Source organism: Alosa sapidissima, chromosome 2, assembly GCF_018492685.1.
Source record: "Alosa sapidissima isolate fAloSap1 chromosome 2, fAloSap1.pri, whole genome shotgun sequence".
Lineage (NCBI taxonomy): Eukaryota > Metazoa > Chordata > Actinopteri > Clupeiformes > Clupeidae > Alosa > Alosa sapidissima.
Genome location: NC_055958.1, coordinates 24,037,405 through 24,051,364, shown reverse-complemented (window position 1 = coordinate 24,051,364; position 13,960 = coordinate 24,037,405). Strand labels below are relative to the sequence as shown.

The 13,960-nt window shown below is 40.7% G+C and overlaps 1 protein-coding gene across 2 annotated transcripts; it reads right to left on the bottom strand.

Moving 5' to 3' along the window:
* Positions 1 to 565: 565 nt before the first annotated feature.
* nxph2a (neurexophilin 2a) lies at positions 566 to 12,959 on the bottom strand. 2 transcript variants are annotated; one of them, XM_042084584.1, is made up of 3 exons: positions 12,325 to 12,959; positions 11,621 to 11,773; positions 566 to 3,028 (listed from the first exon to the last, which is right to left on the bottom strand). In XM_042084584.1, the coding sequence occupies exons 2-3, from the start codon at positions 11,663 to 11,665 to the stop codon at positions 2,282 to 2,284; spliced, it is 792 nt and encodes a 263-aa protein (XP_041940518.1). In that variant the 5' UTR covers positions 11,666 to 11,773; positions 12,325 to 12,959; the 3' UTR covers positions 566 to 2,281. The 2 variants fall into 2 exon arrangements, with proteins under 2 accessions (XP_041940518.1, XP_041940517.1); XM_042084583.1 differs by having other exon boundaries at positions 12,034 to 12,958.
* Positions 12,960 to 13,960: the final 1,001 nt, after the last annotated feature.

Genomic DNA, 13,960 nt, shown 5'->3' with positions numbered 1-13,960 from the left:
GGGTTCAGTAGACTGTGCCTCCTTTTGACTACAAATGCATGGCTAATATACAGGGGGACAAGGGTCAATAATAGATTTATTTTCAAGTGTATTGTTTTAATAATATTCTTCCTACTTTTCCTCAAAATATGTGTTTAAATGCTTTAAAAGCAGATGTAGATAATGAAATGCTTAGGGATTATTCGATGTGAACCCTGAATAGCCCTCAGTGGCTTGATGATGGTGTTGAATAAAGTTTGACCACTGTGAAATCCCATTTTTATTTGTTATTAGTGAAGGGAATAGAAGAAGAAACAACAATAAGTGGTCTGTATGGTGTGCAGTCAATGCATTGTAGGCTATACGTTGTAGAAGAAATGTTGGCTTACTCCAAGGCAACACATGAGAAGCCCAGACTACTAAACACTGACGCTACCTCTGTTAGAGCTGGCCAGCAGGTGGGGGCTAAAATACCAATGTAAGAAAACAAGAATATGTAAAAATACATTTCACGACAAGTTGATTTCATTTTGTTCCAATGGTAGTCACTATGTTAACAGTACTCAATAGAACAGTACAGGCCGACTGTTAGAAATGACAAAATGTTTACTGATCAGATGCAAGATATTGGTACATTATTTTTCTGGAGATAAGGACCACAATAGAATAACAGGAGAAAATAAAGGCATACTATTGACCACAATATAGAAAAATAATGCAATATATTCATCTTCAATTAAGCTTCATGAGTCTACATCTATATGATACCACTATTAAACACCAAAGTAGGCTATCTACCAGTTTATACAGTCATTTATATATTTGTTTTTGGAAATAAAAATAAATACCCATTAACTTAATAGGCTAGTGTAAACACAGTTTTGTCATTTCAATGCACACACCACACACTGAATTGTACAAAGAAGGTTAAGGGCTGAACATTATTATAGGCAATGGAAAAACCATGTTACTGCTGTTTGGGAGTGCTATTTGCATTTTTAAGAGATAAACACCAGGGATAAAGCAAAGCTCACTTGCCAACTTATATGATTTTGCATGACTGAAATGCTGAAATGATTGACTTGCTTTTGGTTCACGGCACTTGGTCTTGGCCCACAAATGTGTGAGCCGCCTTGAACTGAACAACAATAATCTCTCTCCTATTTGGCATTGAGGGTTTAGAACCTGAGAATTCCAAGCTCTGGTTGGTTTTTCAAGGACAGTTTTTAGTGATTGGACAGCAACATAAACACTATAATGTGATTTTGCCTCTGTCTCTCACTTTTAAAAATGCACCAGAAAGCTAAAACGAAAATGCTCTTTTTTTCACCCATTTCTCAAAAATCTTTCCCTTTACACTATTTGGGATACTTAACAGGTCCACAGTGACAGCATAAGGCTTGGTTTAAGCTCACATTATGCAGTTTCTACATGAGTGACACACTAAATTTAATTTTTTTGCTTGGGCTGCCTCAGTCATGGTTTGTAAGTGAAATTTCTCAGTATAATTAATGTTAATTAAAGCCTGGAAATGTCAGGCTCTGTGGCAGAACCATGACAAAGCATTGTTAATTGGCTGCCAGATTCACTAAATCCACCTGTCCTGTGAATTGTGCCCTTGTGAGACACCTGAAACTCCTTGCATGTAGGGTCTTGTATGAAACCCATCGGCAATATCCTACTAAAGGTGTAATGTAAAAGGAAATATTGCACAATTGGAACAGGATAAACTCTGAGGTTATATGCACACACTCTAATAGCAATAGTGACTTCACAGGATTTCAACGCTTTACAGAATTACTGGTGAAAATGAATTCTGAATACAATAATTAAAAGTCTAACAAACCAAAATGTCCAAAGCACAGACAGAGAATCTAATGGTCCTATTCCCTAGTTGTTTCTGGTCATTGCTAATTTCATAGCTAATACTTCACATGACACTGGTAAAGATGATGACTATTTAAAAATACTATGCATAATAAGCCTTCTTTCAGAAAAAAAATCACAGTAGCAGACCAATGTTTTCAAAGTCACTATTTACTCCTCTAGAATAGTTCCATAAAACCTTGAAATCAGCATGTACTTGGTGTCAATGTTGTTTTGACGGTCTACTGGCAAAAAAAGCCCGTTTTAATCTGTGAACACATGCCTGTGGTCTAGCCTAATAAAAAACATCTGGTCAATTTTAATTGCCCTCGAATCGAGGAGAACACATGGTGCTGATGATGTTTCAGGGTCATGGTGGTTCACCAAGGTTCCCTCCTAGCTACTATTAGGTGGCAGCCATCACACAACTCCAACATTATCCTGTGGAGGAGTAGGGTGTGTCGCTATGGTAATTGTAGTCAGGGCAAACCTTTTGGACCAGTTTATAGTCAACACTATAGAAGGCGATGTAGATGCATATGACCTTGAAGGGCTTTGAGCAGAGCCAGGAGACATGACTCTGTGTCTGCTCTTGGTAGCAAACCTTGGCTGGGTCCAGGGTGCACAAAGCAGTCTTCTTGTTGCGGTCTGTTTTCTCGTACTCAATGCGGCAGTTGAAAGATTTGGTGTCCTTGGTGGCGAGGGTGGACTGCTGTGCAAACTCAAACTCCACCACCTTGGACGGGGGGACTAAGCTCACAGACACATTGCCCAGCCCGGTGGAGTTGTGCCGAAAGTACACGCTAAATGTGCCGTTTCCATGGTCCACGATCTTGCCCGTGATGAGAAGATTTAGTTTCACGGTCTTAATGTTGGAGTGGAAATCGCCCCAGCCAAACATCTTTTTGAATTTCCCAGTTTTCACGATGGGCCTCCGTTTAGTTCTCGTTTGCGTCTCCTGAACATCTGTCTGGTTAGATAACCAGTCCCAAAAGTCCTCCATGTTTTCTAAATATGTCATTTCCCTCATGTTGTTTTTGAGTCCAGGAGTTCCCCTGGCAAAGAGACGCAGGGGGTTTAAAATCCGGGGACTGGCCCCTTGGGGGGAGACATTCTCCTCATTATCGCTCTCCTCCCATTCTAGCAGCTCTGCTTCTGGAATTTGCACTTTGCGGCTCGTGACCTTCAAAGACAAAAGGAGAGAACATCAGAGGAAAATATTAGAGCCTGGTCACACTGCTATTACAAACATACCAAAATTTTATTTACAAGATTAAAACAGTACATTTCAAACAACAAAAGTGTCTGACTGTGCAATGGAGGACTAAAATATAAACCAGCTGGGTACTGATTTAGAATGTAAAAAGACAGCTTTTAACAGTAAAATTAAAGGTGTAATAAAAAGCAAATGGATGTCTCATATAGACATTTCACCAGAGTGAATCCTGTGCACCTCGAAGTGTCTTAGCCTAAAGACCAAATCCTGGGCCACCTCAGATAAAGTCTTAATAATTTACTGCAAAGAGCTAAACTAGTTGTATTTGTAATTAACTGTAGTTTCCTTTCCTGAGGCTCAGTTGAGGGGATAATTTGCTGCAGCAGATGTGACGGCTTTAAGCTGGGCTGTCTGAAATCTCAGAGAGGAGCTGCACAGTATTTTTTTCTCCTCTAATTATAAATTTAGCTGTAAGCTTAATTGTAGCATATGTGAGTCCTGTTAAGAAAGTACAATCTTCTGACAACCTTACGTTCAAAATTGTTAGTCACAGAACTCACTATTTCCATAATTCCACATCTATGCGAATCAAGGTCACTTAATGTTAAAACGGCCATTAGTACTTTCAAATGAAGCTAATGTGTGTGGCTTTAATGTACTACAGATATCACACAAGGCCCGGCTTGATAAATGAGGCAAACAGATCATCACGTTATCCATTTGAGAGTGCCACATTTAATGCAAAATCAATGTGGCTCCCATGGACCGCAAGTGTATTCATTCATCACTCTCCCTGCTGCTTAATTAAGACTGAACCACCATGTACAAAAAGACGAGACATCATACAAATGATGTATATCAAAGCTTCACAAAAGGAAGTCAGAATAGTACAAATCAATTGAGCCTTATGCTTTTTGACTCCATCTGCTCCATGTGCATACAGCTTTGTCATCTGCTCAGTGCAGCCCGAGTGCTGGCAGATTAACTTAAGTGAAATGACGTAAAGAGACACCGCGAATGCTTCAAGGTGAGTAATAAGGAGGAATATTCCATCACTTCTACCTTCTGGTATCTCATGTGTAACTGTTATTTTCCCCATTTATCATCCTCCACAAAAGCCCATCGACTTGGCATTGGGTGAAATGTGTGTGTGTGTGTGTGTGTGTGTGGGGGGGGTGCAGGGGAGGGTGGAAAAGGCAGATGATGGAGGAACAGAGTGATTCCAACACCAACGTGAAAGCACTTAGAGTAAGATGAACGGCTGGGGAAATGGCTATCACAACTAACAGTATCACAAGAGCAGAATCTTATGCTGTGCTCACACGCACATTGGCAATCCTCTCTCCTTTCATCTCCACACTCCAAATCTCTCTCTGACCTCTCTCCTTCTCTGTGTTTGACTCTCTTCTATTACTCTCTCTCTCACAGGTCCACGTGCACACCCACACACACCCACACTCAAAACCAACATAGATAGTTGAATATATGAAAGAAAACATTTTCACCGCCCTTTTGTATATAATACAGATGAACATGATGCTGCTAGCTCAATATAATATTGAGCCATTAACTTTTTAAGGCTGACTTTTGAAAACGTAAGTTCAGATAATGAAAGGATTTCACCAATATTAGGGTAGTTTTTAACAAACTGATCATGCAAGCAGCAGCAAAGCCTTGGAGGATCAATTCCACCATGACATAAATGAGTTGGTGTACCTGTTGGAAATGGGCAGGCTGTAAAAAAAAAAAAGAGGCATCTGAACTGTGAATATGTGATTTAATAACGTGCCCTGCCAAAATGTCACTCTCCATTAACCAGAGGTGCTAAAATTCATTTGAGACCGACACCACAATATGAGACAAACAAAAGGCAGGGTGAGCCATGCCAGACATTCATCTGTAATGAACCTCTTGGAGCCGTAGCTGACTGCTGGTCCCCTGAGTGGACATATCTTTTAGAGCTTGACATAAAGGTAATTGCCACCGTGACCAGCCCAAGCCTCTGGAAAGTTATTAAGGAGTCAGAGACATCTCTCTGTTGTATCATCTGTGAGGATGTTGTTTGAATGCATTTTGCAGTGGGGCAACAACAGCAAGCTGATGTTTTCCTGGCCAGAGGCTATGGCTGTGCTGCAATATCAGATTTGTCTTTACCCCGAGCCTCCATCTATCGTTTATCCTTGAAAACCTATCATTCCTTTTAGATCCGAACAAAAATACATATATATATATATATATATATATATATATATATATATATATATATATATATATATATTCACAATCACACAGAAGTGGCCTAAACTCTGAAGTTTTTTCCTTCACAAGTGCTATTAAACCCAGGGACATCAGCATTCGTCTTTTTGCCGACCCGTGTCTGTCCATGGACATCAGGAATGATTAGTTCCCCTTGTCTTCAGGTATGCAACATGAAACACTGCTAAAAAGACACACACACACACACACACACACAGACATACACACACACACTCATTTTCCATCCTGCCATTCCCATTCTCGTCCCCCTGAGGCGAGCTCCCTCCGCGCTTGTCTCTCTGCACGGCGTTGTAGGGCATTTCATTTGTAATGATTCACAGCAAAGAGCTGGTTCCAGGAGGAGGCTCTGGAGGCCCCTGGGCAGACGAGGGCTTGAGTCCACATGCTCCTGCCCAATAGATTGCTACCCTGATGGCTGAGAGAGCCTCACGCTTCAGAGCCATCACTCTTAATCAAGGGTACCGGGGGCCCGGCCTAACAAATGGCAGGTGTTTCGGCGGACAGGATCACAGCGGCAAATCCTCATGCTGAGCCGCTCGCACCACATATCTTACACCACATAATCCCCTCCATCATTACTGCAACCTACTGACCCTGGGGGGGCCACTGCACTTCAGCGAGACCCGGCTCGCACAGAAACATTTGACCCACTTGGTCACTAAGGCGGTCTGTCTGACATTAACTGGCCATACATTATTTCACAGCAGTCCACTGTTTTTTCTTTAAACATTTTTTTATTGTATTAATTTTTTTATTGTGTTATTGTATAATTTCCAGTGTTGTTTTCTTTATTATTATTATTTTTCTTTGGTTTTTATGGGGTCATTTTATGGGCACACTCTGTCACATTCTTGGTGTTTTTAACACTCCTAAACAAGTCTATGTTAACTTAATTTGCACCTTGTGTGTAGAGGAGGTAGAATGGTCATAAATCACTGATCAGCTTCAAAGTGAAGGTCTGTTTGGAACAAGCAGAATTCCTCTCATTCTGAGCCGGATTCTACTCTGCACAGCCTGATGTTCTCCTTTAATCAGCACCAATGGATCAAAAGGCGAGCTGCAGTATATTAGGTGATGGCTGATGGAGAGCTGATGCTTTCTGTCTGTCAGCTCTCCCCCACCTCACCTACCCAACACAGCTGACACTTGTGTCGAGGGTGGGGGTGTGCTGTGAATGTCCAAGATCTTCTCTCTTGTTTCACAGTGAAAGACTACACTGACAAGTCGATGCATAAGACTGGTTAGTCACACTTTCTGTAAAAACTAGAACATCAGTTTCAGTGAAGTTGATTCAACAAAACTGTACTGAAATATTCTGCTGTTAAATGTTCTTTCTTTTTAGTAATGTTTTTTCGTTTGTTCATTTCTTTATTTTCTCTTTTTTGTCTGTCATGAAATGACTGACTCTCTAAGTGTGAGTTATTTACCAGTAATTCATTAAATTAAATATTTTCCAAAGGCTATATTTACCTTGTGAATGTTTGCAGAGAAAAATGGTAGCAAGATTGTGAGAAAAAAACCAAAATGCTGATGTAGGGTGTTTTTCAAAAGCCGCTAATAAAGACCTACAGTGAACGATATGATATCTTGAGGGCTATTGGCAAGACGTAAGGCAGTGAGATGTTCCTGTTATCTCAGCTCATGGCGAGCCTGACAGGAGATCCCTGTGCTCATTCTCTGGCAGGTGAAACCTTTCATCACATCAACGCTTTCAGAATCCCACTGCTGCACTTCACAAGAAAACGCCTTCTCCCCAACCCCCTTTTCTTTGGAACTAGCAGACTAGAATCCGGAGGGCTGGGTAGAAATATGAAAAAGAAAGTGAATTAGCCCCAATCAATGGACCTCTTAATGTTGCATTATTGTACAGCTTTGTTTAAAGCACACACAAGCACAAGCAGCCTCCTCACAATCGATGTCTTAATCTAGATGTATTCCTTTTTTTTTTGTATCCATTCCCCACGAGAGCAATTTCATGCAAATTGCACAAATACTGAAAAGCAAGGATCTAATTTGTCAGCAACACGCACAATTTACGCAGTATCTCAGGTTAGATTTGACAGAACAAATTTGCTCTTTGGGCTGACTGGGACCCAGCTGATTTTTTTGTGGAGGAGACACTATCGTTTGAAGAAAAATGAGAGGGAGCAAAAAAAGGGGCATAAAAAAAGTATTCTTTTCACTCTAGTGCAGACAGGTACTTCACAAGGAATCTGCAGAGACAGAGGATCTGACAGCGCTGCGTGAGCCTGACAGGCTAAAAGAGCTTCAAGGCGCAGACGATGAGAGGAGAGCCGAGTCAGTGTGATTAATCAGGGGGAAATGTCTAATGTTTCCTCTCAGGCTGACAAAACTCCCGTGCGGTGGGGGGAAAGTCATAGAGATTTAATTAATGGGGGCTAGCCGCCCTTGTTATGCACATACAAGCAGCGTGGTGATGGCCTCTGAACATGGCGAGGGGTGACTGCTCGCGCATCCCAGCCTGGCAGAGGCATCATTATCTCTGTAACCACTGTGTCTTCACCGAGGAGAGTTTTATTGATGTCCTACGTGTGAAATGATTGGCTTCTTTTTAATAGAAAGCTGGAATGCACCGGACTAGACAGAGGAAATACATAAGCTTGGTAGTTAACTATTGAATTAAAAAATGTACTGTTCAGGAACAATAAAAATAAATCTGGAATGAAAACAAAAAACAAGTACTAGATTGCAGATCAAGAAATAAGGTCTATAAAAGCTAAGACCTATACAGTCTCTTTACCATGAATTCATTAAGAACTCATCTAGCAAAACAAGGTGATGGTGAAATGCTGGGAGACGGCTGCCTATACACTGCCAATGCAGTGAGACACACCCAGCGCAGAGGTATGTCCGGCGGAGAGCAAGTATCCACAATCAAACCTCCGCAGATCCAAACTCACAGTCTGGGAAAGCAGTGGGCAGGATGGCGGGCTCAGCGAACAAGGGTCCGTTTTAAGAATCTAAATATGATTCTTAATTGTGGTTCAACCTCTGAGAACAAAGGTGTTAAATGCTGCTTTCCCCCATGCTTACACCCACATCAGGCCTGGTCATCCACTGTAAGTACGGGGATCCTGTTAGACATGGTGGTAGGAATAAAAGCCCATGAATTCTATTTCACAAATAAGATTTACAGTGTACAGTAGCTGATTTTGGATGAGAAGGCCTACTGTAAACTGAGTTTGTCTTGCGAGTATGAAATCCTTTTCAGGGCTCTGCGCTGGAAACAAGCTTAGGAAATCGACACTTCACACTCCAAGCCCCAGCGCTAAGAATTGGAAATGTCACACAGACAATGTTGTTTATTGCGGATTATCAAGCCAAGCCTTCAGGCAACAGAATGTGACCCCAATATGAGTCAAGATAGCCATCAAGACCGAAATAAGCCTTAAAAATGATAGAAGATGCACAGCATCTCACACATTTATGCAGCAACTCACTCAAAATCCACATTTAATCTTTCCCAGAAGAGTTTCTGTGTTAAAAGGACCCCACTGCAACACACTTTATTTATTTTATTTAACTGTGCCCCTCCTCTCTCTCTCTCTCTCTCTCTCTCTCCCTTGCTTCACTTTTCTGCCTGGTTTCTGAAAGCAATGCAAGTTCCTGTCTCTCACAGGGGCAAATCCAAATGCAAGGTTGATGTGAAGACTCGGCCGCAGCAGGTTCTGAAGAATATAAACAGCATTTTTATTGTCCAAGGGGACGGGCCCCTGAAAGCGACGAGGGCCTTATCGCAGCCCAGCAGCTCTGTAATTCGCGGCAATGATAAAGTGCCAGAGCAGAAAACCTTACAAGGCTGGCACAATCCAAAGACGGATTAGTTTTTCTGACATAAGCTTCCTGAAAAACTAATCAATCAGCCCATGCAGTATTATCAGAAGCCCGAGATTAAAAGGAGGCTTCTAATCCCCCCACTGTACATTTTAGTACACTTTCCACAGCAAGTTTTTTGGTTAAATGTAGCACAAATAAATTATATAAATCAAAGCTAATTGGACATAGGGAAGAGCAGCAGGGCGAAAACCCCCTTGAGAGGGAATTTATGTTGAATGAAGATTAGCCTCTAACTATTGTCCTAGCAAATACTTCGCTCTCAAGCATAAATTTCCTAGCAAGAAAATGAATTTTCTTGCGATGTGAAATGTTCAATCTCAGGGGAACAATAGCACTATGGTCACTGAAGATAAGAATGTTCATATTAGAGCTGTTGTGCAACTGCGTGTTTAAATAACACTGATTGCATTTTACAGAGATGTACAAAATATTCTACAGCTCTACCAAGTGTCTCACTGTCTATTCTAAGGGCTTGCAAATATCACACTTCACCGGTCCCTTGCTTCTCAGCTTGAGCAACTTCCTTTCGAAATGCACAGACTCTGCAGGGAGTCCGTCCAAATGCTTAAGACCACAGCCACCCTGAGTTGAGGCGGCAGTACTACTTATCATCATTTAATATTACGCTGCTTTGAAACCAACAAATGGCAGTTAGCAGTAAGCAGGTTTTTATATTCTCAGTGTACTACATCAAAGCATTACCACAAACATGCAATGTGGTGAATAATAAGTATAAAAGTCAAAAAGTATAATAAGTAACAGCATCACTGATGATTTGGCATGGTTTTCATAGGTGTATTAATTAAACAAAAATGCCCCTTACATGATTTCTCACACAAAGAGAAAAGGGGATGTGACATGTAAAAAGTTTGCAAGGTGACATCTCCACTGTTTTTGTCTTTACTGAAAATCTAGCTCACTTCCCTCAGGACAAAATCACAATGTGATAATGAACAGTGTGGGTAGGCATTTCAACAGACATTGTTTTACTCAATACCTAGGAGATAATACAATAAATACACTTTATAGCTTAGAGTATAACTTCCCATATGGTACAACTCAAACCATTTTGAGTACTGTCATTATTTTCTTTATTATTATTTATCCCAGATAATGTTGGGAAATAAAAGGCTGAGAATATGTGATGCAGAGTGCAGAGCTCAAGTGGTCCTCTAATTTCAATTGCACTGTTCGCCTGTCAGCTTTCAGAGGTTAACCATGGCAGATGCCACAGGAAGAATAGTCACCCATGTAGAGACCATGACTCTCTTATCTGTCCCCTGGGTATGACACAGGTGCAAGACGACATTTCCAGTACATTGTGATATGAGTGTGTGAGTGTGTGTGTGTGTGTGTGTGTGTGTGTGCGTTCATGTGTGTGTGTGTGTGTGTGCGTGGGTGGGTGTGTGTGTGTGCATTTGTGTGTGTGTGTGTGTGTGTGTGTGTGTGTGTGTGTGTGTGTGTGTGTGTGTGCGTGTGTAACGTAATATCAGTCAAAGACAATATGTCCATGCGGACTACTGGGACTCAGATGCATTGGAAGGCTCCCCTGAGGCGGGCAAAGCTTCCAAAGCTCAGAGCACGGCGTCTGGTCCCACTGGCACAGCTCTCAGGGGAGCACTGTACTAAAGGACAGGGGAAGATCTTACTGGAGCCTATTCGGATGACTGGCCGTAAAAGCCCAATCATTGTACAATTATTCCTGCCACAAAATATATTGTGTAATAACCCACTGTTACCTGAGGTGCTACACACATTTTTGAAAATCTACACAGAAAAAAAAAATGTATACAATTAAATGCATAAACAATTTACATTAAGGGTTTAAGAAAAATGGTACCGGATTGGCCTTTCTCCTATATTGATTTACAATGACAACAGCACACATTCTGGGGTGCCTATGCCTACATAGTGACAATAGTTAAATAGGAATGTCAATAACATTTGAAAAATATATTTTGTTAGGCACATAAGTGTGAGGATGAGCAGTAATCATTGTAGCTACTGATCTGTACTGTGTAATTGTGATGACACCTAACTTTTATAAGCAGGCGCTTAAAGAGTTTTCTTGCTCCTGCTAACCTTAGAGGAAAATTAACCTGTACAAGGATTATTTGCCACAAATATGCCATGTAGGCACTATTTAGCTGCAATTATGAAAATTAACTGCATCCTGCATGCCAGTTTAGACCATGGTAATGTCCTGTAATCAGCTCAATAAAATTACGCGGAGCAACCTGATGGAAAATATGAAATGTCCTTTAAAAAAAAAAAAAAAGTAATTACCTTATAAAGATTTGACAGTTAATATATTAGTTAATGTGCATCCTATCACATTGAAACTCCAAAATATTTTTTCTCCATCTTCATTGTTCTATGTTTTTATTCACATGGCCAGATATCTGGATGAAGTAGCCTACTCACCTTATGCAGACAAAACAGCAGCAACAGAGTCTGCAGGTTCCTCATGATTCTGATTCTGACCCTGATTCTGGTCCAGCTGATCTATTTGAAGTAGATTGAGGAAATGCGCAGTTGCTGGCTTTCTGGATAAACAAATGCCATTTCTGTGAACACCTGCAACGAGATAAAATATTTTTAAAAAACTCAGCGATAGCCTACAATGCAATTCTCAATGTAAGTTTTGTAAAACTAATGTAAGTTTTAAATATTTTCATGCATTTTGCATTTGCATATGTCAAAAATAGTCTATTTGATAGCACGGTCGTTACATTATTGGTTTGATGAAGGCAACAATTTGGAATGGATCATGTGCATCCTTCCAAACCTTAGCCCATACCCACATAAATCATTAAGTAGGCTAGACTAAAACTTACCTGCACCCTGGTTGCCCTGGGGGAAACTAGCCCGTACTTTTCAACATCTTAAAACAGCAACTCTCTTGACAAGTCTTCGTGAAATGTAAGTAAAGCAACCTAGCAGTTGGAAAACTTCGTTCAGGATGTCGGAGTCAATAGTCAGCACTTGTCCTATCTGGCCACGTATTAAATGCTTTTGTTTCCTGATGAAAATCCGTTGATTTCAAGATTAAAAGCCAATTTTTGGAGCATTTTGATCTTGCTGTCACTATCCAGCAGTAGCTTAAGACGAGCTGTACGATCACTCACGAATGATTATAATCTGTGTAAACCAGTTGGTGGCTCCAGTGTTGTCCACCGATGCTACGAGTCGACCAGTCTGCTTTCTCCTCCTTCCTCAGTTTTGTCAGAGGCGGCACTCCACTCACTGTGCGTTTCACAGAGGAACTCAAGAGGCATGTGATGAATCCCCCCTAAAGTCCTTACTGGACTTGAGCACAGCTGAAAAATCCTACGTCTTTTTAACCCATGAAATACCTTTACAGGTTTCCACAAAACAATTGCCAATTTTGTCAGCGTCTTGTTCTTTTTTACACAAGAAGATTCCACTAACTCGCCAACCTTAACTAGAGTCTAATCTTTTGTAGGCTATACAGTCTGGTCTAAATATGTAGTGATTATGGCCATGCTCATCTACCTCGTTGAGTGGACAATACCTGAACAATTCAATCACAATCTTTTATAGACTCAACCATCTGGCCAAGTCCTCTATTAATCCATTATCATTACATGTTTGTGTAAGTGGGGCTGTCCTTAACCCACTTAACCCAAAAGCTGTTGTGAGTTGTCGTGTTTTTTGGTTTGAAAGGACTGTTCCACTTTCTGTGTATCAATGGCGCCTCCATGTGACGGAAACATTGCTCGTTCTTATACTTGGAGCTGACTTTCAGGAAATACATAGCCTACTCTAAGCGTTCAAAACGTCATCAAATACCTTTCTTTAACAATTTTTCTGCTCCTACAACTATTGCTAATTGAACCTGGTCACCTTTGAATACAGGAAAGCACTAAAGTAAGGCAGCCTATTCACTTGTGTGATGATAGCTTAGGCCTACGAAGTATAGGCTAGGCATACACTTTTAAATTTATGCTACATATTTATCACCTGGAAGGATTTTGCAATAACACGGATGAAAGAAAAGCAGGCAACAAGTGCTCAAAATGTAGCCTATGTGAGCTCCTTCAAGACTGTTAGGAAACCATTAAGTGTCTGACGTTGGCTAAGAGAATACTACTGTTGTGCATAGCTGTCATCAAAGCAAAAGGTGGCTACTTAGTGAAATTTAAAATATAAAACAGCTTGTTTTGTGTACACTTTTTAGTTAATAAACCCATACCATCCAAAGATAAAGAGAAATCTAGGAATGAGTATGTTTGTCCAAACGTCTGACTGACAGTAAACTTCTTCTCCAGATTTTCATTGGTTACACTGTTGCACACACAACATACCCCCCCCCCCCCCCCCCCACACACACACACACACACAATAAAAAAAATGTAATTACTACAAAAACATAAATAACCTGATATCAGATGACTCAACATACACAGGTATGCATTTAGATCTACAGAAACTGACATTTCTGTCACAGTGGCTTATAAGTCATTTTAACACCATGTAGATTTCAGAGAGAGATTAATAGATTTCTTGACACATTTCATACCTAATCATTTCTGAATGAATGAAGTGATGTAGCCCTGTAAAGTAACTTTTTTTTTCAACTTTGACCCTTTTCTATCAATCAAAGATCATAGATTTCCAAAGGTACGATGCACATCATCCCTTTTGAAAAATGCTATGTCATCCTGAACATGTAAGAGCTTATTTCCTCTCACCTCTGAACTAGTAGGTTGGGCCAGCAAGGGCTGGGCTACCATCAATCAC